The sequence below is a fragment of the Ambystoma mexicanum genome, chromosome 1q, assembly GCF_040938575.1.
Source record: "Ambystoma mexicanum isolate Mex_15411 chromosome 1q, UKY_AmexF1_1, whole genome shotgun sequence".
Lineage (NCBI taxonomy): Eukaryota > Metazoa > Chordata > Amphibia > Caudata > Ambystomatidae > Ambystoma > Ambystoma mexicanum.
Window position 1 is genome coordinate 697,812,441 of NC_090922.1, and position 26,457 is coordinate 697,838,897.

Consider the following 26,457-nt stretch of genomic DNA (forward strand, 5'->3'; position numbering starts at 1 on the left):
ATTGCTAGAGAAGGGGAAAGACTACCCCAGCATGCGACGCATAATCTCATGTTTGTGGTGAGGATATGTGTTGCTATGGTTTGGAAACTCCCTCTCAAGCCTTCTCAAAGAGAATGGGAAAGGTGAGCAAGATACATCTTTGATATGGAAAACTAAAATCTAATGTTTAGAGTGGAGAAAAAAGGTTTCCTGTGCCATTTTGAGCAAATTTAGATAACATAAAAAAACACTGATGTTAGAGTGGCCTGGCAAGATGTTCCACCAGAGAGAAAGTTATGCACTTGAACTTTAATTGTGCTGGAGATGTGGGCTTTGTTACATTTTATGGTATTTTGCCCAAATTATACTGTAATTTGTCATCAAGCATTTTTTTTTTATGGGAATAAGGTTTTGGACAGTGTCAGCTTGCACTCACATTTTTATTATTTTGCATTTGATACGTTTTTAATGGGTGCAATGAAAATTCAATGGGCCTCATTACAAGTCCAGCGGTAGCCGTGCCGGTAAAACCGGCAGGGTACTGCCGGACTCGTGGGGATTTACCAGCTCCAGACTTGCTGGAATTACTAGGGCATTACAGCCCTGGTGGTCCGGTAATTCCGGAGCCGGCATTTTCTTACTCCCGATTCCAGTGGAGTCCAATAGGACTCCACGGGAATCGGGGCTGTGGAAACGCCGGCACCATGCAGTGATGGTGCCAGTGTTTCCACGTCCGTCTGTGGCCAGTGGCGTTACGCCCGCCAGGTCAGACCTGGCGGGCGTAACACCACACAGCCATAAAACCCATAGTTAGCCGGTCCGGAAAGCAGTGCCAGTACGGTTTTACCGGCACCGTAAAATCCGGACCGGCTAACATCTAATGAGGCCCAATGTCTTTTGTGATTTTTTTTTTTTGTTGCTTCATTTCTTGTTTGGGCTCTTCAGTGGTGCTTAGGCGCTGCCTATAAGCCAACACTAATGCTTTGGAGTTACAGGTAGGAAGGAGATAGCACATGAGGAGGGAGACACAGCTTGTGGCTGTTTGGTTATTTACCCACCCATTGACTGCCCATGGCCATGCTAATACCTATGTAATGTCCCACCCACTACCTGCCCCAACCCTCCGAAAACACATCTTCCTGGAGTCTCTTTAAGCTTTTTTTTTCAAGCAGTAGAATCATGCAACTGTCTGCAGAGAGTTAATTGCATAATTGCAGCTGTAAATGGTTGGTAGTGTAATAAAAATGCCATAACCAAGTGTACCTTTAGCCACTTGATCTCTTCTTTGCACTGAAGTCCTTTTAAAAACAAGCCATAACAAAGCCAACATTGTTGGCTTGAGATATTAGGCATTTGGCATGTACTGCCATCATATGCCCAGGTAATCACACATTTTTACAGCTATTAGTACAATTATTTCAGTGCCTACAAAAGCCTATTCCATATCTACACAACACCTCAAACTATTGGCTTTGGTACTGCTTGTCACACATATATCCCTTTTATGTGTATATTGATGATGTTTCAATATGATTTTTCCCACCCGAAATAAAGTATAAATGAATTAAATGGTAGACAAGATGCTTTATGATAAGTCATTTATAATGCGGCTGTACACTTTGATACTGAATGGTCAAACTTTTTAGAGAAGTTTGTAAGCAGTGGAAAAAGGACTGGTGAAGGAGACGATGGAATGGGCTGTGGAGACTCCAAAGATGTTAGATGATTGGAGAAGTTTAAATGATTGGCTAAACACACATTGATATTGAATGCCACATATGCGTGCTTTTGGTATTGAAAATACGTTTTTGATGCACTGAGCTATAAATTGGGATACTTGTATTAAGAAAGCTATCATAGCTGGTGGTTGTTTCTGTAGCCATTATTGATCAGTGGTACTTTAAGAATGAGTTTTGTTACGTCCCAAAACTTCAAAAAGTTCAATTTAAAAAACAAAAAAGATTTTTCTGGGGTGTCGGAGCTAAGCAACAGGAACGATGACTGCATCTTTCAGGTGTGTAATTACATTAAATATGTGTTCTTTGTTTACACCTCTTTGTAGAGTGTACATTCATTGAATGTTGTACTATGATCTGGTATTTTTTTAAATTTTTTTTTATTAAGAATTTATTTAGTTGACAATCAACTTTTTCAATTATAACACTAGTTCCTAAACGCATTATTATTGTCCGCTTATCTGCATCCAAACATTGGTAACAGACATTAGATAAAATGGTAATTAAAACATACACATTTATAAAAACCTTTCAACTCGAGCACTAAGCATAAAATGTATAAAATTGACTAAAAGATACAGAGTGTAAAACAGCTTTAAACAGGTACTTTGTTATCCGCAGATTGGACATTAAGTTTGACTACAAACTTAACTATGTCAATTATTAAGCTGGTCTTAGAAGCGTTAAAAATTTCATTCCACATCTGTTCCTTTGTTAAAATGATTCTGTGCTTAAAATGTTTATACAAATGATTTTCCCTTAATTCAGATAAAGACTGACATTCAATTAATAGATGCATCATAGTTTCATGTTGAGTTTCCAATTTACAGAATCTACTGATGGGAGAGACAGTCAGCCCCCTATCATATGATGCCATTTTTACATTGGTTGGTAAAAGGTTTAGTCTAAATCTTAAAAATGTATCAGCATAGGCTTTGTCTGGGAACGCTTGGATGTAAATTGAAACCACATTCAAGAACTTCTCAGGAAATGCTCCTAATTTGAACGCTTGGTAATTCACACACATTTCTCTCGTATCAATCCAATCTTTCCTATACAATTTAAGTTTTGCTTTGTCCGGAGCTTCAAGTAGTAATTCTACAGATATGGTAGCATCTAATAAAATGTCTAAGCATTGGTTCTTCCACTTAGAGAGTTAGTGGATGGATTCTTTAAAAGTAGTATTAGTACGGGAAATACATTTTTTGTGGTGTCTGATGAAAGGAGCACTTTTCTATACAGGGCCAGCATTGACCAATTTACGGCACTTTGCAGGGAGAGGCCCATTTCATGGCGTATTAGAGCAATTGGGATGCTCTGCGGTACAGGTAATATTGTTTTCCAGAAAATGCCTTCAAGGGAGTCCCACCTTACCTCCTTAGTCAGTAACTTGGTCTGTGCACCGTAAGTTATGATGGCCTTTTGTAAATAAAACATACGCACTGGCATTAAGGAAAATCTTCCGTATTTGCGATGGATGGCTTAGGCCTGATTCGCAATCATTCTCAATCTTATCGTCAATTCCTCTTTGTAAGGATAGTCTTGTGGATGAGCATTCAAATTTACTCCTAGATATTTGTATGACGTGATTTGAGCCAGATTTTTGTTGGCTAACTTCCAATTAAAGCTGAATGTGTGCTGCGTTAAACACCAGAATATTGGATTTTTTGGTGTTTATGCTTAGGTTGTTATCTTGAGCAAAAATAGTAAGTGCAGCTAATTTTCTATTTGAGCCAATCGGGGTTCTGTCGAACAGGACTAAGTCGTCGGCATACAATAAGTACGGAATGGTATGGTTGCCGAGGCGGGGAGAGAAACAACGCATGTTAGACAGAGCTTTATAAAAATCAGAGATGTAGAAAATAAATAAAATAGATGCAAATGGACAGCCCTGTTTCAAGCCCATGTTTGTTTCGATGGGTTCCGAAAGAGCACCATCCGTTGTTAATTTTACTTTGATAGCTGTATCAACATAAAATTGTTGGATTAAATAAAAAATGTATCGAGGACAGTTGGCTTTATCTAGTTTTTCCCATAGTGTATTTCTAGAGACCGAGTCAAAAGCTTGTTTAAAATCAACCAGGGCGATGAAAATAGGATGTTTTTTCCTGATAGCATCGTTCTTGATGGCTGCAATAATGAGCAGATTTAGAGCCGTTCCAATGCCTGGGACAAATCCTGATTGAAATGGATCCATTAGGTCATACTGGATCAGCCATTTGGTAAAGTCACAAATGATAAGCCTTGCTATGATCTTCCCAGGCACGTCCAGTAGTGCAATAGGTCTGTAATTGCATGGATCTAGCCTGACGCCTTGCTTAAAAGTTGGAAAGACAATTGCCTCTTGCCACGATGGCGGTATTTTGGTAGAGTGTAAGATGTTTTGAAATATTGTGTTCAACAATTCCGCCCATGCTTCAGGATTTGCTTTAAGGATGAAATTTGACAGCATGTCAGGGCCCGGAGCTCTAGATGAGCTTAGTTTTTTTATTATAATAACAATGTCCAGGATATCAAATTTTAATTCTGATAAATCAGGTGGCTCTTGTAGAAGTTGTAGGTCAATAGTGTCGTTAAAGAGTAGATTTCGATAGAATGTACTCCACGATTCTTCGTTAATACCATTCAACTGCGTAGAATTATGTGCATTTCTAGAAGTTGAGTTTATGGTCTGCCTTATCTGCGTTGCAGATTTGTCAGTAAGGCTTTAAACATTCGTTCTACATCATTTTGTTTTTGAGTATGCAGAATCGGTTTTAATTTTATTTTTATATTTTGTTTTTAGGGATGTTTTGAAGGCAGAGTTGGCGTTCCGAGGCAAAACTCTTATAGCTTTCCTGAGCTCTCTTTTTAAATTAGTAATTTCAGTGTATGGTCTGTTTGTATACGAGCCTAGGTTTCCAATTTTTTGCATTGTTTTGAGCTATGATCTGAATATGATCATTATAAAACAACTGGGTGTGTTGAGGAGCAGCATTAGTTGCGGATTCAACTTTGGTTTGGAAGAAATGAATGGATTTGGTGTTCCATTTGATACGGTTCTTAGCTGAATTTATTTCAATGGAACCTTGAAAGTATTTTTCTGGACTACTTTGAAAGGGGAACCACTGTAGGATGTTGTGATCGAGGATGTTGTGATCGCTTGCCTTGGTGGAAATGACTTTGAATTCTTATACCAGTCTATTTGCGTTGTTTGAAACAAAAATGTAATCAAGTACAGAATGAGAGCACGCTCTAAACCAAGTCAGTTGTGGCTGGGAATCACGTTTAGAATTGCCATTGAGAACATAGAACTGCCTTATGTCCATTAAAGCCTTCCATTTATCTACTCTAGGGTTTTTACCTCTCTTAGAGGAGTTTACTAGATCCATGTTGAAATCACCAGCAATAATAGTTACAGCGTTGTTGGTATTTAGAAGGATATTGTCTATTAAATCTTCAATTTTATTAAAAAAGAGAGGTTCAGAAGGAGACAAGGGGTTCCAGTAGATATTTATTACTGTTGTCATAGGGAAGAAAGGGTGATTTTTCATTTTAGTTCGAATAATAACAGGTTGGATACCATGATCAGGAGATGGTAAGACTTCCGTGTATAATTGGGAGTCAAGGCGAACTGCCATTAGTAGCCCTGCAGCTGGTCTCCCTTTGGCCTGTTTAGAAGTGGGAACAACAAGGATTTGGTGGTCTGGCCAAACCGGAGAAGTAGCCATCCACGTTTCTTGGAGTAAGACGAGATCATATTTATTCAATTGAGTATTTTTTGAGTTGAGTAAATGTGAGAACCCTTGTGTATTCCACGAGGCCATTGAGCAAGTACGCAGGTCTATTGTCCCCGCCAGCTAATGGCTGTTTGCTGTTGTAGCAGTTGCCAACCATGACTATTTGGAGATTGGATCAGGTGCTACTGGAGCAACTGACTGTTTGCACTTGCAGCCAGAGTTCGATTCTCCCTTGTTGGAAGTTTCGTCCCATGCTATGTTTGTGGCAGCAGAGGACGGGCAGGTTGGCTCTGCTTTGGTCGATTTACTATTTCTAGAGCTAAGCCCTTGTCATAAAGGAGATGTCTCTGTTGCCAGATGTAATTCCTGATTATTAGTGAGGGTATTTCAATGTCAACAGTGTCTTGGTATGCTGGTTCGGATAGGAAACTCGTTGAATGTCATCGGAATTAATGTGTCGTAAAGCAGGAATACACTGGAACACAGTCAATAAAGTGACTCTGTTAGGAAATGGGTCAGAATGAATTCTGTCAATCATTATTATTCTTATGTTAGATTCGTCTAAATTCTCCCCTGGGGCCGAATTCTCAGTTGGAAATGATTGCAACTGTTCGGGCTCTCTGACTGGGGGGGCATAAGGAAGGCATTTGTGGAGCAAGATTAATTTTGTCCGCTTGTCCAATTGACACCGACGTAGGGGAAGTTGTAAAGGGAGTTCTTTTTATTAGATCTTTTCGTTTTTGTTCAAGGGTTTTGAAGGGAATACTGAAGCTATTTAGATTCACACAGAACTTGGGGCTGTGATTCGTTTGATTTGAATTTGGATCATGCAAACTTTGATGGACAACATCAGCAATTAAATCATTATTGTGCGAGTATACAGACAAATTCATTAGTTCATCTTGAGTAACCGAGCACCCAATGATGGGGCATGTGACTTCCGGCAAGGTTTTATCAACAGGAGGAACAACAAGAACTTCAAGTGTCTTACCTGGGAGGTCAGCCTGGTCGGGCGTAGCCGCAGGCTCAACTGCCGGGGCCACTAGCGCGGGAGACTCGGCAACAGCAGGGGCGGGAGACTTGTCATTGTTGCTCAGAGTTGAAAGGTTGGCAACAAATGCCTTTGTTTTAGATTTTTTATTTTTCTTTGAGACTGGCATGTTCTCTGACTTTTTCAGATTGCTGGGCTCATTGGAGGTATTTAATACCTCTCTCCACTCAGCCGTTCGCTTACGATTTTGTCTTTTTTTCCTCTGCATCGTCTGAGATTGGCAACAAAAGACCTTGTAAAGCGGCGGGTCGAACTTGGCCCGAGGAGAGGATTCGATTGTAATTGCTTGATTTTTGGCAATGGGACTATTATCATTGCATTCAAGATCGGACGAAGACTGCCTCAGATTCTCAACTGCGGGATTAATCTCTTCAGTCACTACCGCGTCGACAGAATGGGACACTGGAAGCTCTTGTTGATCAACATTCAGAGATGCATCGATTGGGGCCGTTTTTGGTATAGCTGTCAGATTCCATGCCAACCAATCGACCTTGCTAGTAAGCATCGCCATTTGGTTCTCTTGGGTCATAGCCTTCATTTCTAATATTCCAAAAATGTTGGTTAGGGCTAGAATGGATGTATTAATGACATTTAGTACTAGGTCAAGCACAAGATTGGGAACAGGCGTTAACCCAAATGAGGGTCTTGCTAAAGGTTTGGCATAAGAGAGAGGAAGGGACGTGTTGGACTCAGGTGAAGAAATGATGTCATTTGGACGATCTGTGGGGTATAATTCTGGTGATATAGATAGTCTATGATCGACTAACCCCTCAGCATCCACCTTGTAGCCTGAGGTAGGGTTAGTGGATATTGCTTGAGAGTGCGCAACGGGGCATATAGGGTCAGTGGGTAAACTTGATGTCGGTAAAGGATGTGCAGTCTGAATCCCAGATTCCGCCGCTTCAGCCTGAATTGTCAGTCCTCTCAGAATTTCCAAATAGAGCGGTTGGGGAGTAGGTGAAATCATGGATTGGGAGAGAGAGATGTTGTGCTCGAACTCTGGATCCCGACGGGAATCAAATGTGCCAAAACAAGGGTCTGGGTTGTGTGAATATGATCAGTATCATAGGATGCCATAGTGTGGTCAGAAAGAAATTGAATCAACAGAGCAGCATTTTGGGGGATAGGCAAGTGAATGGGCAACTTGCATGTGCCATGTGGAAGCTGAGTTGGCAACATGGAAGTGGGAGGTCTAACCGGGAGGGACCCCAAAGGGTGTGTGGTTAAGGGCATCCGCTGATAACAGAGTGGAGGAGGAGGCATGACAGCCGTGAGCCGCATCATTGTAGAGTGACAAACCCTTTTTTTTTCTTTTTTTAAAAAGTATATCTGGGGTGTTAAGCAGACAAAGCTTGATTCATTTGTTAAGAAGGCTCCACTAATTAATGGAGCAGTGAACGCTCAGGTAACAAGGATTGAAAAGATTACACAGTTTAAGTTTGCAATTGTTCGGTTAAGATTGCCCACGAACTGGTAACGTGAAAGGGAAAGCCTTCAATTTGAGAACTTGGCTCAAGAGCAGACACAGAGAGTTTCGGCAGGCCTGCAAGACAGAGTGAGCTTGTTAGCGGCTGGGGTGAGTTTGGACGAAGCTCTTGAAAAGTAGAGCAAGGTAGATTCGTCAGTCCCCCGATGCTAGCAGCCGTCTTCTTGAAAGGAAAAGTACTCGAGCTTGTCAACCGCAGCGCACTTCGTAATAGCAGCACAGCTGACGCAGTTGAATCCCCTAGGGCTAGGGTTGACACACCCTTGTACACCGATGTATCTAGAATCGGGTCAGCTATTTGAAATTAGTTTTAGAGAATACTAGATACTCTAAGACATGGCGGTGTACACCAGGTGAAAGAAAGAAACAGATATAAAAGGGAGAACGCCGGTCAGCGTCAGAGACTTGGAGAGGGACGGGAAGAGGTTAACATATAACACGGGTGGACAGGAGGGGGAGGTAAACACTGAACAGAAAGAGTTGGCAACAAAAGGGATAGAGGAAAAGCCAGGGCTAAGCAAGAAACGAGTATAGGCAGAATTAGAGGCAAGGACAGAGACAGAAGACAGAAAACGGAAAGTGAACAGCGGACAGCAGACAGTACTCGTCGGTACTCGCTTCTGGTGTGCGCGCGCTGTGCGCACGGGATGTTGCTTTATAGGCAGGTCACGTGAGCAGGAGCCGTGGCTAGTGCGCGAGAAGAAAATATACAATTAAAGCTCGTCGTTAGCTTGATGTTAGGTTCATAAAGGTTCATAAAGGTTCATAAAGTTCATAAGTGTTGATAAGGGCCTTTGTGTTCCAAGTGGCATGTGCGAGTAGCGTGGAAGTTATACCCACGTTAAAGTTGCAGTGCCGTGTTGATCCGGGCAGCGTGGGAAACAGAACAGCAGACAGTACTCGTCGGTACTCGCTTCTGGTGCTTCAAAGACATTTTCCTGCTAACAGAACAGGGTGTAGACTTTGTTGTGACTTCGTAGTTGCAAGTGGGGATAACTCAGTCAATGGAACTTTGAAGCAATCCACTCAAACATTCAAACCTGGATCAGAAAAAAGGCTCTGGAGTCTGATGCAGAAACAATTAAATCTATAACTTCTTTGGTCATGTATGAAGATCTGAAGAATTTGTAGAGGTCCAGGCCTCATTGTTAAGATAAAAGACCAGCAGGTAGGAGGCTGCTAATTTTGGCCCGTTTAAACATACTTCCCCGTACTTAAAAGGTCGAGCTGGTTGAAGATCCCACAAAAATGTTCATGCAATAGGAAGGTGGATGAGGACCTGGCTCACTTTCTCCTGATCTGCCAGCTATACTACAAGGAGCGGAAGGAACGGTTAAAACCACACTTCTGAAGCTATTGTATTAGGTCTTGTAAGGGAGCTATAGCTGCTGTAATTAACTCTGAGGACAATCAATTTTTATATAACCAGGTAGAGTTTGAGTAGAGCTGTAAAATTGAGATTGCACAACATGCATTAGCAACAAACAGGTATTTCATTCGACCATCATGTTTTAATCGCAATTACATGGAGTGGATGGTGAAGATTTTAAATCGGTTTGTCTAATTTATGGTTAATTTGTATTCGTTAATGGAGAAAGCCGAAGTGTAATTTTTATTGCGATCAGATCAAGGAGACTAATTGCAATCTGAAAAGGGAATTACATTCTTCTCATAGTATTTATGGATGTAAACTAAATAAGGTAATTCATATACATTTTGAGGCATAATTGTCTGATATGACATTCCTTTAAAGAAACATTTCTGAAACCAATACTGTTTGAGTAAGAAAGATAGCCAAACATTGTATGGAGTAGTTTATTGCTGTTTACAGTTCTGAAATTCTAAAATATCACTGGAAATAAGTTTCCACCTGAATGCAGTGTTGACTGTGTTCATTTTGTGTTTGTGTTTCCAATAGAACTTTCTCCAGAGCTGCTTTTTCCACAATGCCTCCTTTTAATTCACATAATGGACAAACTTCCTTCTCAGCCTGAAGATGTACAATCTCTTTGGTGTACAGGAAGCTGTTTCCCAGAAGAAATTCAGAGGTAAATGAGTATTGTCCTATCCTCTCTCTAGCGCACACTGTCATTTCTTCCAGGTTTTCTTACATTTTTGCATGAATTTACTGTGAAAAGAAACCACATTGACGTCACTGGAAACAGCAGTCCTGCAGTGCATGCTCCCTGACGCTGCTTACCAGTTCACCGACATTTATAGACTGGATACACTGTATACCCAAACATACCTTGGACCTCTTGTGTGAAACACTCATCAAAGATGCACATCATCACTTTCGGGAATAGGAAACATGCTCCCTGCATCTGGTCACATGGGCCACTGATCAAACCACTGTTTAGCAGTTCAGTTTGCTGACCATCGGTCTTCGTCTTGTTCTTACGGGTAGCCCAGGTAACTCTGGTGTAGAATATTCCATAGGTAAAATGGACCATGTCCTCTGGCCCTTGAGATAAGTAATTAGTTATTGTTTGTGTCACTACTTATTATTCAAACCCATTATTCACAACCTGGTGATTTATATTTTTGAATACTAACCAGTTCACTGGCCTTGTCAAGAGGTAATGGGTACCCCTTTCAGACGGGAGTGGGAGCCCTACCAGAGAAATCCTGAGCGAGCCCTACTCGTGAGGATGACGCTGGCAGTTTAGAGGGTCCCAATTCCTGCCGCTGCTCCCAATCCTCCCCTTGTTGCAGCTTGTTTATGTGCAGTACACCTTTGTCTCAACCCATGCCACTTCAACAAGATTCTCGTCAGAGTCTTTGTTTTTTCTAGAAACCATGTGCTGGACCTGTGCACCAGCAAGAACCAGCAGAGAGAGAACAGTCATTGTGCACTTCACACTGTCTGCATTAAGAAGCCAGCGACCAAGACCTGCCCAAGAGAGCAACCCTCTGGTGGCTCCTGCAGAACATAGTATGATGGCCAAAGTGGAGAGCAAGCGGTAAGAGAGATGTGGCAGGGAAGAAACTACACATACACTGTGGTGAGACAGACCGTGCTATGCTTCACAGTAGCAGCCGTAATCACCTTTGAGCTGTGGGAAAATCTCTAGACTACCAGGGACTAAACAAATGGGTTCAGACCTCAGCACAGGCTGTTACCTTAGGGGGACCCAGATCAAGGACCACTAATATGCACTTGGAATCTATACTATCTGGTACCCTGTCACTAGTCCATGGCAGGCCTGCTCAGATAAAAGGGGTGGGGGCTTACCTGCTATTTAACATCTTTTCTGATTGTGACACCTCCCTTTGGGGAAGACCGGGCCAGATTGGTCAGGTCAAGGATCCAATGGCAGAAGGAGTGGGAAAATAGAGGGTAGCAGGAAGTTGTGGGTTGTTCGGGAGATGTCAGAGGAGGTGGTGGTGGTCGACCAAGAGAGCAGAAAGGAGGCGGGAAGGAAGGAGAAGCAGAATGTGGTTCTATCAGCTGAGGTATTGGTTTGTGAGTGCAAGGTTCCTGCATTGAGTGTGCGTGAGACGCTAACACTTGTGGTTTAGAGAGAAAGTGTAGGAAGTGCATGTGAACTGTTTGTGAGTGAAAAGACTAGGGAGTAGTAGTGTGGCGGGCAAAGCTGTAGGGTGGAGGAAGTAGTAATAGTGGAAGTAGTAACATCAAAGGGTGGAGGTGAGGCCTAGGAGGAGCAAGAGATTTGTGGGATAAAGGAAGTGAAGGAACAGTAGGGAGAGGTGAGTGGAGTTTAAGGAGGAGCGTATTGAGAGGAGAACATCAGGCAATGAGAGAGAAAGGAATATGTTGCTTACAGAAAGGGAGACCAAATTAAAGTGTCTGTAAGGTCCAATCTCATACCCTTTAGAACAATAATCACTGCATAGAGTAGGGACAGTTTAGGAACTCCCTGAGGGAGTTTAGATGGAGAAGGCATACTTCATTTAGGCCCTCAATTTGTGTAAGAATGATCTTGAAAATTATAGGAAAATAAGCAATATCTACAAATTTGGGACTACGGGTTAGGAAGCGGGTGCTTTTTGAGCCGAGATAGAGAGAGGGCTATGGAGACCATTGGAAACTTAATGAAAACCCTTGAACCGTCTCCGAGCGTTTGAGAAATCTTTGATCCATCTGTGACACGCGTTGCACATCATCTCACAACAATTTACATTTTTAAATAAATGGATTTTGAAGCCGTAGGAAGAAGTCCAGGGGTGCGACCCTCAGCCATAAAATATTGTCTTTCCGAGATTTGGCAACAGCAGATGTGGTTTTGTTCGCTCTGTACAGAGTCCTCTCTTGCAGGACTTATCAGAGAATAATGCAGATAATGGTTTGAATGTTCCACATTGGCTGTGAACCTTCTTTGAGAGGCAGGTTGCCAAGTTCCTACATTGTCTTTGTTTTAAATTCTCTATGGTTAGTTATTCCTACTTCATTGTCACCGCACTTGGCATTGTTATGAAGGTTTTTTTTTTGTATATGATAACCTCAGACCAAAGACAGTTCAAACGTTGTCAAGTGGTCTGGGATACATTGTCATTGGCACCGGCCACAGGTCTCTATATGAAAGACAGATAGGATGTCTTCAGTTCGCAGCAAGTGGAGACTCCTTTTATTCTCTTTATCTGATATAACTGGAAACTTGGACTTCAGTTATTAACATGGCAGGGTTGTCCTTTTTGCCTCCATCAGATGTGCCTATAAACTTTAATGCATGAAAAGTTTCTTCCAGTCTCAGTCATATTTATCTGTGAACTTGCATTAAATTTCCATTTGAACGCACACTGATGTTTAGCAGTACAGAATGAGAATCATCAAATATATGAGCGTTCTCCAATCTGTTTAAAATCACAACTCTATTCAGACCGCTACACAAAGTTGCTAAATCGAGATGGACTTAATTGCCTTTTGGCAAGGTCCCAAAGATGCACTGTTATTATATTTGTTACACAACTTTTTATTTTTTAACTCTGTCTCCCACAAAAATGTTATGTATTTATCACATGGAATTGTTTTTCTGTATGTCTTTGTAGTACATTTATAATGTTTGAAATATCGACATATTATCATTTTTGACTTCAGAGTAGTATGACAACCTATTGTGGTAGTACAGTGAACAAATGCAAAGCTAATAGTTCTGAAGTATAGTATCTTAATTTCCTGCCATAAAATGCTTCATCATGCCTTCATTTTCTTAAAGGTTCTAGGAACTTTTCCTCCCAGTATTAATGGTTGCTGTTACCAACTTTGCCACTTCATAGTATCAGTAGGGGTAAGGGCTTCAAGTTCCGGAGGTCAGTATTTCTCAATTGTTCTTGCTCTGTCTGGTTGTCTCAACTCCCTCATCTCACCATTTCTCCTCCTCTTTGGTGTTCTGTCTAATGTACACTCCTCTTTCCAAAAGGCCTTAATACCAGCTCTTCTACCAGATTTTCTCTGGTGTTTGGTCCCAAGTGCGCCTTCCTTGCTGTACCAAGGTTCAATGGATTTCCTTCCTCCCGCAGATTCCTCATACTCAGAAAAACTTCAACCGGGGGTGTAGTGCACCTCAACTCGGCCCTCAATCGTTGATCTGTCTTGACTTGGTGCTCGATCGTCGGCTCCGAACGTGACACCTGGCATCGTACATATACTGCGCCACTAAGCCCCATTCCTCAGTTCCTTTTTACCACGAGCTCCGCACGCTACTTGTGAGAAACACTGCGATCCTTCGATCAATCTTTTTTTTTTTTCACTCTAGGTTTTTGTAGTTTTTCTCTCATTGTGAGTGACCATGTTCGCAGCCCGTATCTCAGGTTTCAAGCGCTGTTCCGATTGCGACTCGAATGACCGACCCACGTGATATATGCGTATGGTGCCTAGTCGGAGGTGTCGACACTGAGAGTTACTCATCTTGCAGCAGGATGAACCTGAAGCCCTTGTGGGAGCGGGTGCCGAAGTTCGCAGTGGGCCACCCGTTCGGTCCTCGGAGGCCGAATCGGAGGGGCCCACACCTGAGAAGGAAGATGGGCACTGGCGCAAGGCCATGACAAGATCCCATTCCTGGAGTCACTCGTCATCTTTATCGTTTAAGTAACCCTCAACTCCCACAGGCAACACCCTACCGGCTGCCGGGGTAACAAATCCGCTTATAATTCCTAGAGCCGTCAGTCCCGATTCTAGCAAAGTGATTATAGCACGCGCTCCCTGGCAATGAACTTGCGCTATTGTTACCAGCAGTTCTTCAGGGGTATGATTTAAAGAGGCCTCCTGCAATACATTATTTTTATTTGGCTTTATATTTGCATCCGATGTTATCTTTGAGCCCATGCCAACAATCTCCTCTCTTGGCCCCCCTCCTTGATCAATAGATGACATTTCTGTGGTCGTCGCAGAATCTGAGATATCATCAGAACATATTAACAAGGTTTGTGAGGATAAGTCCTTGCTCCCTTGAAGAGGTAGTCGTGGCTTCGATGGGCCCTCCGGCTGATCATCCATCGTCACCTGTTGTGCTGATTGCTTTGTTTTGGTTAAAAACTGTTTAATGTCCGCAGTTAACAATTTGGGGTGCTCACACGGTGGAATCTGCTTGGACTCGGGAGGAAGCCGGGAGTCCGAATTTACCTTTGTGGAAGGTGGGCGGGGCAAATGGCTTAGCACGCTGTTTTAAGAGTTTTTTTAGGCATGGCGGATGTCAGCATGTAGGCATAAGATATTTTTGGTTTGCCACAAACAAACCGCCCACCAAACAACCAAGAACCAAGGCTCTAACAAACAACCAAATCGGTTTCCAGCCAAGACCCCCCACACAGCCATAAAAAAGGCTTTATATATAGTTCTGGGGTTCGATAGTTACACCGTATCAGCAGCTGCCAATAAGGGCACTGAAACACCTGCTTACTTGTTTGGGGATTATGTTAGCCACGAGGGGAATGAACAGTTCCTTGGCACAAAAGCAGACCAGAGATGATCTACCTGAGCACGGATGAAACCAGAGACCACGGTTGCTCGTTGGAGTCTTAGGCAGATGTTATGGAACGCTGTTTTCGTCGAGTCTGTTGTACAGCTCCCAACAGCTTCAAAGAAACAGAAAAACACTCGGCATTACCCCCGCTCAATCCGGAGCATTTGTGCACGTCACCCACCTTGAAAAAATAGAAATGATGGAAGGACTCAGTCCGGCACTTCAGTAATCTGCAAAAACACTCTGGACACTCTGCTCAGTTACGGAGCATTTGCTCAAAGCTATATTCTACCCATCCTCAAGCAGGCCTTAATAAACATAGCTACTGGAGAAAAATACCGATTGTCCAGTAACAAACCTTCTAAAGCTTCCCTGTGAGTGGAGACAGGGAAGGTTGATGGGCTTAAGTTGTTCTCATATTATGTAATGGCATTAGGGATTTGAGATTCTGTTATACTGCATCACAAAAAAATAATTCCACATAAAAATTCTGATGTTCAGAAACTGAGGCTTGGTTATGTTCACTTAATGTGGGATGTATGCATCGTTCCAAAATGTATGCGATTACAGATTATTTTGCATATTTTACTGTGTAGGAAATTTCTAGAATGGGATATTATTCACTCTGTATCCTTCCACTCTGAAAGTTGGGTACATTTATTAAACTAGCCCTGTACCGGTGTGTGGTGGTGTGTAGAGCACCAATACATAAATTCAATTAACACTGTTGTTTTAAATATCTAATAAATATTGACAAAAAAAAGATTAATAGAGTACTTGCGGATTTCAGAAAAAAACTTGAACGCGTGGAACAATTGAGGCCTAATAACGTTGTCAATGCTAGATGAGACATTAAATAAACAGGGAAGGCAAACAGGTTGCATTTAGTCTGCAGGACATTGAAGATCAGGATAGTTTGTCCAATGAAGTTGGAGGGATTAAATGAGACTATTATGATATGGTATGGCATTTATAACGTGCCTATACACAAGTGTTTCAAAGTATTGTTAAATGGCCTTTATGTTGTATTTAGTGCTTGTTAAGAAATCAATGTTTGAACAGTGAATGATCACTCGCGAGGTTAATATGAGCGAATTTAACGAATAGTTACATGGCAAATTATAAACTAAAGTCTATACGAGTACACGTTTGAAAAATGGGATCAGGTTTTTTTTGTATTTGTTGCTTTGGTTAAAGCGCCACCTATAAACTGAAACTACTGCATCGAAGTACAGCTAGGCGGGAGATTGGGTGTGTGGAGGAGCAGCCTGTTGGTGCGGTTTCATTATTTACCCACGTATTAACTGCCTACGGCCATGCTAATCCCACCACTACCTGCCCCTCTCAAAACTCACCCGCCTAGGATTTGCTGTATAGTGCCTTACCGTTTTATTTCTATAGTCTTCTGAGAGTTAATGGAATGATTGTTGCTGTAAATGAGCTGCCGGTGTAATAAAATCTTGTAACCTAGTATGCCTAGAGTCACTTGATTTCTAAGCAATATCTGCATCTTCACATCTGTTCCTTGAACTGAAGTCCTGCCAAGAAGCATTGGCAAAGCCAACAGTTTTGGATTATGTATAGTTAGTAGCCATTCCCCAAGCATTGCCATCATATGCCCAGTTACTCGCACCGTTTACCAGCCGTTTCCAATTTATGCCTAGGTATTGCCACTATGGCAGTACTTGACAATTGCCTACCCTAGACACCTACAAAGACAACACTGTTTGCTTTACCAATGCTGTTTTCTTTGCTGCGAAGTATATTTTTTATGGTTATTAATATGTTCATCTGTATGTTTATTAAATGACAAAATAAATAAACTTTAAAACATTTGTGAAACTCCTTTTTTGATAACGCTTTACGTACGTTTCCCAACAGCCCTACCCTGAAAGCCCATCTTCCATTCTGTGGAAAAAAGGAGTGCTTTGATCAAAATTCTGTTTATGGTTATAGTTCTCAGGTGACAACTTAAAGAATGCAGATAAATTGCTCGCTGTTTTAATACCTGTCACAGTTTTGTAATATTTGTTTTATTTGCAGACTTTCCATTTTCAAAGCCATTTTCCACAGTTTTCTGCAGTGTTCTGCTGAACTCTCGTTACCTGTTCGATTAAAAGGAACAATGGTGATAGGGCAGGCTCCAGCTGAAGTTACTTTTTATCAGTTTGTCTGTATCCACTTGTGTGCCTATATTGCATCAATTCACCCGTCACACTTTGGTTATCTGGTAAGTATGCCTGCAACATACATTTAAAAAAGACTAACTAATACTGTCTTTATTGATTCGCTTCTCTCTGATGAGCCTCTGTAGAGGTGCTATGTCTCCATTAATGCTTAAAACTGTATTTGCCATTTGTTAGATAACTTTAATTGGTGGTTGTTGCTACTATTAGTGAGTAGACAATTTTTTAAATCAATCTTGATGCTTTTGGCATGCCATTTATTAAGCATTTGCAAAGCCAATATCTTTGATATTTACTGTTTGTTCTTAACATTTTGCATTTATAGTCACGAAGGTGCAAGGAGGAGTGTATAGAGTTTCAAAGGAGGATGTGAGAAGGGATGCAGGTGTGCACGAGATTGAGAAGGGGAATAGAGCAAGGGAGGAATCCATTGAGAGAGGGTGCCATTGATGATGAGCAAGAGGAAATAATGAGTGAGAGGGTAAGAAATAAAGCAAGAGTGTGATAGGAAGAATGAGAGGGAGTAGGTTGGGTGGGGGCAGAGAGCAAGCGGGGGTAGGGTGGGTGGCGGCAGAGATTGTGGGGGGTAGGGTGGGTGGGGGCAGAGTGTGGGGCTAGGATAGGTGGGGGCAGAGTGCTGTTTGGAGGTGGGGATAGGGTGGATGGGGTTCAGAGAGAGTGCGGTTTGGAGGTGGGAATAGGGTGGATGGGGTTCAGAGAGAGTGCAGTTTGGAGGTGGGGATAGGGTGGATGGGGTTCAAAGAGAGTGCGGTTTGGAGGTGGGGATAGGGTGGATGGGGTTCAAAGAGTGCGGTTTGGAGGTGGAGATAGGGTGGATGGGGGTACATAGTTGCGGTAGGGTGAGTGAGTGAGGGTATGTTGGGGCAGAGAGTGGTGGTACAGTTGGTGGGGTTTGGTTGGGTGGATGGGGTAGAGAGAGTGGGGGTTGGTAGAGAGAATGGAGTGGGGGTGGGTAGAAAGGGTAAGACTAGCAGCGTGGGTGGGTTGGCAGTAGAGATTGGTGGTAGGGGATAAGATGAAGTAACACTAAAGCAGGCGTCTGCAACCTGCTCTCGGGGTGTTTTTCTCTCTTTTGAGAACTTCTTCCATGTCTACTGCCTTGACATTTTTCTTGGTCAACCAAGATGGGTTCAAGCGACTACATGGAATCCTACCTCTCATCTTGACAAAAGGCTCAATCTCAGTTGTAGAATGAGGGGTCATCCTGTACGCATCCAACACTTCTTTGTGTGTCTCTACATGGCAATTGAATCATCCCTTTCATTAAGCCATTCATATGCTCCACAAGTCCATTTGCCATGGGGTGTATAATGTTCGCCTGTGCTCCATTCAACGATCTCTCAAAAACATGCAGATCCTCAGAGATTAACTGCGCCCCGTTGTCAGAGACTATTTCCTCTGGGTCACCTTCTCTACTGAATACTGCTTCCAGAAATCTCAGTCTCCATGGCTGTCTTATTTCCTTCCATAATATAATACCCCATTCGACCCATTTGGACTTATAGTCTATAAACACAACTATTTACACTTTGCAGGTCTCCAAAATTCCTAAAGGTCTTGCAATATCCATTGCAAGCTTCTTCCACACCGAATCAGGAATCTGCACTGGTTGAAAAGCTGTAACATTCGTCTTTTCTGATTTATCGCTGACGGTACAAGTCTGACAAAATCTCACTAAATCTTAGGCTTCTCCCAACATCCCAAACCCCTAGTATTTCTCTCTGTCTGTGAGCCTCCTGCCCAAGTGATTTTCATGCGCTAACCCAAGAATTGCGTTCCTCATGGACTACAGAGGTATTATAAGATGTCCTCTAAGCACACAATCTGTGTTTTCTGAAATTTCGTCTCGAATTTGAGCATACACGGGGAGAGAATTTCCCAGTCTCCCATCCATTATGAATGTCCTGTCTGAGTAAACACTATTCTGGTCCTCCGCAGGCTCCTTGACCCACTCCACCCTCACAGTTCTAGGTTGTATGTGTACAATGGGTACTCTCCAACATCTTCTGATTCTGACGGTTCCACTCAGCTGGTCCACGGTAACCGGGAAAAAATCCACTATAACATTTCCTTTGCCTGGAGTATATCCAATTTTGGCATTATATTGCATGAGCTCTAACATCCACTTACGTATTCTTGGTGAGGCCAAGTGCAGACTCTTGGAATTCATGATATGGATCAGTGGCTTATGATCAGTCTTAACCACCGGCAGACTGAAAATGAGAGTCCCATAGTGCTCTAAAACCCACTTCACACCAAGAGCTCTGCTTGTTTTATCACTCGGGCAGCAAAGGCAATGGTCATCTCGCGCCCTCCTTTAATGTGTTCAAATACTCCATCCAAGCACACATTGCTGATATCGACCGTGATATTTGTAGCTGTGATGCGGAACATCTCATGAGTCGAGGATCTACAGACATTTATTTTGATATCTTCCCACTCTGGCTGGCAATGCTCTAACCAGCAGAATTTCGCAAATATTTTCATTAGATTTCTCATGTTCTATTTTTTATTTCGGGATTGTGTCCTCCGACGTATTCCTTATCTTTGATAATTTGTCTCCAGCTTGCTGGCCTCGGAATTTTTTTCTCTGTAGAGGGCGCTGCGCGTCGTCCGCCGAGTCGATGTCCCTCGACAGCCACCATATCGGCGCCGACGTCACCATGCCTATTAATAGCCACGCGCGGCGTCCGTTGCTCAGTTCCGTTTTTCCGCGCTTCGTGGGGCCTCGAAATATCCTTGCTCTGTTCAGTCAGATAAAACCTCTTATATTTACTCGAAATACCAACTCGTTCTCAATGGCTTCTTCATCGGAACCGATGACGCCGCGGTCCGGCTTAAAAAAATGTTGAGACTGTGGTAAGAAAATGTTGATAACAGATCCACACATGATCTGCTTGTGGTGCTTGGGAGTCGAGCACCATTGTTCAGAGTGTGAGGACTGCATGTCCATGATGGCGAAAGCCTTGAAGGAGCGCAAGGGGAAGCTCGAGAGAGGTAAGTCAGTCAAAACCTCCTCGAAATTTTCTTCGGCCAAGTCGAGGCATTCGTCTCCTCGCCATCGAAAGCATTCCCATTCTAGGTCTCGAAGTAGCTCCTACCATTCGTCGAGATCTAGACACTCAAATAAGAGACGTCGAAGATCCCCTTCCTTGTCATCTTCTGTCTCGCCAGAAAGGGTCTCCTGCCCCACAAAACACAGCTCTCAGGCTGAGTGGGAGGAATTCAGGAAGAAAATGCTAAGCGTCTTCGAGAAAGCGGCCTCGACCCCCTCGAAGACAGCTGAGGGTGATACCCCGGGTGAAAAACCCAAAAAATCGAAACGCCGCGAGTCGCTGCACCCGGCGCTACTGGCCATCAGGTAAGAAGGCACCATCTTCGACGCCGTCGTCGAAGATCCCTTCAACGCATGGATCGGTGCCATCTACGCCGTTGTCGAAGAGTTCTTCAACGCATCGGTCGATCGAATCGACGACATCGTCGACGCCGACATCAATGCCGATGAAAGAGAAAACCACGGCTACTTCACAGCCAACAGTGATACTAAGAGCCTCCGGCACGACGCCGAGACGGTCGTCGACATCCTCGAGTAGGATCCCGATCCTCTCAAGTTCTTCGAGGCCTCTTCCAGTTTTCTCAGCGCCTTTCTCGGCGCCTTCGAAGCCTGTCACATCGGCATCGACGTTTTCTCGCCCAATAATGACGAGTTTGGCTCCTTCTGCCTTAGAAATTGGTTTTACACCATTTCCGAGGTCAGAGTACCCCGGATTATCTTCAATCTATGAAGAAGCAGAGGATTCTGACCAGGAAACCTTCGGGTTGCAGAGGACCACACTACCTGTTTGAGAGGATTTTACCTCTGAGGAAAGAATGTTGAAAGACCTACAGGAATCATTACATGAGGCAAGTGGGCTGGACACTTCCCCAGAAGTGGAATTTGTCAAACCAGACCCAGGGGAACATGCCGAAACACCCTATAGAACCCTGATGGCAAGGATTATTGAATTTATGGGTTGGTCTGCGCCTTCACCTGTTTTTCATCAGGATGACCTGACAGACATACTAGACAAAGGTCCACAGGAGGATCCTGTGGTCCCCTTCCATGCAGCCTTGCAAAGGAAGATTTCATCTAATTGGGAAACTCCTGAGGTTATCCCTGCAGTCAATAAAAGATTGTCAGCCAAGTATAGGGTAGCTGCAGCTGACCCTGAATACTTATCAAAACACCCAACTCCAGAGAGCCTGGTGGTTCAAGCGGCAACTTCATCAAGCAGCAGATCCGCTTACCCTAATGTCCCACAGGATAGAGATGACAAAAGGTACGATTCTGTGGAGAAAAAGTCATTTCTGCTTGTAGTATGGCGTTAAAGTCCATTAACGCCACCTGTACGCTCGCCAGGTTCAGTCACACACTGTGGGAGTGTGCTTCATCAGCGGTGACTGCATACCGGAAGGAGAAGAAAGGGAAGCCTTCCTTAACATCATTAAAGATGGCAAAGATGCCATGTGCGAGTCGCTTCAAACTGGCATCGATTCCGCTGACAGTATCAGCAGGGCTATGGCGGCAAGTACGACAATCCGCAGGCATGCGTGGTTGCAAAAGTCTGGCTTTGCTCCAGATGTACAGGCAAGACTTTTGAATATGCCCTTTGACGGCTCTTCTTTATTCGGTAAAAAGGCTGATGACAGTCTGGAAAAGTTGCAGACATCTAAAGCAGCGGCAAAATCTTTAGGAGCTGCAATCCGCCAAACTCCTTTTCGCCCCTCAGGAACCTCTGGGAGAGGAAAGTCCTTTCGCTATTATTCCGCATTCGGGAAAGGCAGAGGACAGCCGGCTCAAAGAGGCCAAAGGAGATCCATCCAAGGTGGACGGGTCAAAAGTACTAAAGCCGCAGCAGCAGCAGGTGCCTCTTTACCCTCTGCATCTGCATCAGCCGCCCCAAACCACTCTAGGGTCTTTCCACACAAAACACCTGTAGGGGGCAGGTTAACTCACCATCTGACGGAATGGCAGGCTATTACGTCAGATGCTTGGGCATTGGAGACAGTTGCCCAGGGTTACTGCCTACCCTTTCTACACATCCCTCAGCGTCATCCACCGGGGCACAGCTCTCTAAAAGTTCCAGATCCGTTCCTCTTGCAGGAAATTTATAGACCTGCTAGAGAAAGGTGCCATAGAACCTGGAGCGGACCGGAACAAGGGCTGGTACTCCCCCCTACTTTCTCATACCAAAGAAGGACGGAGGACTGAGACCCATCCTGGACTTACTAGAATTCACCAAGTTCCTCAGGAAGGACAAGTTCAAGATGGTAACTCTCTCTCATATCTTTCAGGCCCTCCAGCTCCAGGACTGGCTGGTATCTCTGGACCTTCAGGATGCTTATTTCCATGTGCCAATCCATCTCAAACACAGGAAATACCTGAGGTTCGCAATTGGCAACTCTCATTATCAATTTCGAGTTCTGCCATTTGGGCTGACCTCCGCCCCGAGGGTCTTAACCAAGCTAATGTCGGTTGTGGCTGCAAGTCTAAGGAGGGGAAGGGATTCACGTCTACCCCTACCTGGACGATTGGTTGATCAGAGCAGTTTCTTCGTAACAAGCTCGGATCCAACTAGATTATGTCTGCCACTCCCTTCACAGGCTGGCCTTCTCCCTCAATTTAAAGAAGTCACAGATGATACCATCACAGAGACCCCAATTCATTGGAGCAGTCCTGGACACGTCCCTGGGAAAAGCATCGCCACCAGAGGTGAGGGCTCAAGATATTCTTCAGATGGTCACCAGGTTTCAAAATGCCCAACGTCTCCCAGCCTACGACTTTTTGAGGTTGCTAGGCCTCATGGCATCCTGCATATTCCTTGTGCCAGAGGCCCGCCTGAGAATGAGATCCCTTCAGTGGGCACTGAGGACTCAGTGGTCACAATTCTCAGGGAGGATGACAGATCTCCTCCGGATTCCGGACAAGGTAGCCCACAACCTTATATGGTGGGCCTCTCCAGAGAACATCTTGAAAGGAGAACTGTTTTGGCAACCATGGCCGGAGATAACAGTAGTCACAGACGCCTCACTCACGGGGTGGGGAGCCCATGCCAACGACTTGACCATCAGCGGTTGTTGGTCTCCATCGGAGTCCAGACTACACATCAACCTGTTGGAGCTGAGAGCCATAAGACTGGCACTGAAGACTTTTCTGCCGTCTGTATGGGGGAGAAACGTCCTGATAATGACGGACAATACAGTGGCCATGCACTACCTCAACAAAAGAGGAGGCGTAGGGTCACTGCCACTGTGCAGAGAGGCGATGCAGCTCTGGTTTTGGGCAATTCAGGAAGGAATATCTCTATCGGCAATTCACCTAGCCGGAGAGAAGAACTTGACAGCGGACGCTCTGAGCAGGCAGAACACAGTCTCCCACGAATGGGAGATAGCTCAGGAAGTCCTTCAAGAGATCTTCGCCCTTTGGGGAACCCCTCAAGTGGATCTGTTCGCCACCAGTATCAACAGGAAGTGCGACAGATTTTGCTCAAGGGAATTTCCCCCGAGAGGAGCTCTAGGAGGCGCGTTCGTAGTGGACTGGGAGTTCCCACTTCCGGTCCCTGTCATTCCTCAAATGATCAGGAGGTTGAGAAGGTTTCGGAAGACCATGATCCTAATTGCCCCGGATTGGGCCAGGAGAACGTGGTACCCGGACCTTCTCGCAGAAGAGAGGTCAGGTTCTCCATCCAGCCATCAAGACCCTCAACCTTCACGCTTGGTATCTGAAAGGTTGAGGTACAAGGATCGGGACCTTCCAGATGACGTCATGGAGGTGTTGCTTTCAGCCAGAAGACCAGCAACTAAGACTCTATACCGCTGCCGTTGGAATACCTTTTGCAGCTGGTGCAGAGAGAAGAATATCAAACCCTTTTCATGTGGTACACCTGCGGTGTTATCCTTCTTACTTTATTTGGCAAATTCGGGCCTTCAAATTGGCACTATTAAGGGCTATCTCGCAGCACTATCGATCTTTAAGCGCAATGCAGAGGAGCCATCGTATTTCAAAATTCCATTGGTAATACAATACCTGAAAGGTCTAACTAACGTTTACCCTCCAAGACCATTCCAAGTTCCCTTATGGGACTTAAATCTAGTTTAAAACTTCCCAAAAGGTGCTCCTTTTGAGCCACTCCACTCTTGTTCATTGAAGTTTCTCACCCTCAAAACTGTTTTATTGGTAGCATTAACATCTGCTAGAAGGGTTAGCGAGATACAAGCCCTGTCTTGTAAACCTCCTCATACAACTTTTCACAAGGACAAAGTAGTGCTACAGGTGAAGCCTAACTTCCTCCCAAAGGTAGTTTCGGAATTTCACATTACTCAGAAGATTACTCTACCTTCATTCTATCCTCCTCCCCATCCGGGGAAAGAGGAAGAGAGACTACACAGGCTGGACCCTAAGCGAGCCTTGAGTTTTTACATCAGTAGACTTGCTAAAATTAGACAAGCAGACCAACTCTTTGTAGGTTACGCAGGACATAAGTTGGGATTACCAATAACCAAACAAACCATCTCGAGATGGATTATTTTAGCCATTCTGGAATGCTACAAATTGGCAGGGAAAGGGCCCCCTCAAAATCTAAGGGCTCATTCCATCAGAGGTATCGCAACATCCTCATGGTCGTCCGCACATACCTTTACCAGATTTTATAGTCTGGATTCCTCCTCTAGTCAAGAGACTAGATTTGGCAAAGCTGTGTTACACGCTGTTCATTCTTAAAGGGTAATATGGCATCTCTTACTCCCGCCTCCAATCACATACCACTGCTATGGGAGTCTATCATAGATAAGGAATACGTCGGAGGACACAATCCCTTCGAAGAACAAGTTACTTCTTACCTTGTAACGTTCTTTCGATGGGATGTTCCTCCGACGTATTCCTTATCGCCCCTCCCATCCATACCCGCAGTAACATTTCCCTTGTGGTTGCAGCTTACGCTCCTTCAAGGGTAGTAACCATTCATACAATAACTACTTTACTCTACAAAACGGAACTGAGCAACGGACGCTGCGCATGGCCATTTATAGCCATGATGACGTCAGCGTCGAGACGGTGGCCGTCGACGCACAGCGTCCTCTACTGGGGAAAAAAAATTCTGAGGCGAGCAAGCTGGAGATACAAATATCATAGATAAGGAATACGTCGGAGGAACATCCCATCGAAAGAACGTTACAAGGTAAGAAGTAACTTGTTCTTTTAGCTGATGAAATCTCAAAGCTAGAAAAAGAATGGGTCGGCTCTGCCTATGGGTCTTCTTTTACATCGAGATCCAGAGGAGTAGCCATTTTAATTTGCCAAAAAATTCCTATTAGGATTTTGAGAGAGTGTGCTGATAAAGAAAGGAGAATGATTGCCTTGTTGGTTGAGATTCAGGGGAACTGTTGGCTCTTTGCAATGTGTATACACCCACAGTGGATGATGGTTCCTTTTTTAGAATGGTTGCACAGACGCTTTTAGATTTGAACTTGCCTAATATCCTACTTGGAGGAGACTTTAATACTATTGTTGATCCTCTGCTAGATAGAAGCCATGTCAGATGGGTATCTCGGAGTGATCATCATCATCAGAGCACTTAGGTTGCTTTTAATGGAACACAACTTGAAAGACAATTGGCGTCTTATGAACCCAGATAAACGCCAATATAGTTTTTTCTCGGGAGCTCATGGGGTGTATTCTAGACTGGACATGCTTTTGACTGGTGGGGCGGTGACGGAAAGCTTTCTTTCTTGTGATATCGGTAATATTCTGGTGAGCGATCACGCCCCGGTGACGATGCGTTTGAGGTTTAAATTTCAATGTTGCGGGTCCTTTTCATGGAAACTGAATACTTCTATTTTAATGGATGATGATATATTAGACCGAATTGTGTTGGAGGCTAACTATTTTGTTGAAGAGAATCGCTCATGTGAGATCAGCTTACAGAACACGTGGGAGGCCTTTAAATGTTGTATGCATGGGATTTGTTTGGGACTGTCAAGTAGTGAAATGAAAAGAGAGGAAAAAAACAGACTGGAACTTGACCTAAAAATGTGTGAGTTATCGAAGGATTTGATGCTCGATCCGTCTAATTCTGCTAAATTGACAAACTTGAGGAGACTTAAAAAAGAAATGGATGATATTCTATCACTAAGGACAGAACGTAGTTTGTTCTACTCTCGTTGTGCATATTTTGAAAAGGAGAAAAATGCGATAGATGGCTAGCATACAGGCTGAAAAAGAAAATTTCTCATTCTGCTATTGCCTCTTTTATTGACTTGGAAGGTAGGATTACATTTGACCCTAAAAAAATAAACTCAGTTTTTCAGACTTTTACATG

General features: G+C 43.7%; 1 protein-coding gene across 2 annotated transcripts in view; it reads left to right on the forward strand.

Annotated features, from left to right (window-relative positions):
* The window catches only part of FIRRM (FIGNL1 interacting regulator of recombination and mitosis), a 1,502,596-nt gene that overhangs the window by 907,079 nt on the left and 569,060 nt on the right, over positions 1 to 26,457 (forward strand). For both annotated transcript variants that reach the window (XM_069641302.1, XM_069641303.1), the window contains exons 12-13: positions 9,890 to 10,019; positions 16,938 to 17,124. In XM_069641302.1, coding sequence (XP_069497403.1) covers positions 9,890 to 10,019; positions 16,938 to 17,124 — 317 coding nt within the window. The remainder of the gene's footprint in view (positions 1 to 9,889; positions 10,020 to 16,937; positions 17,125 to 26,457) is intronic.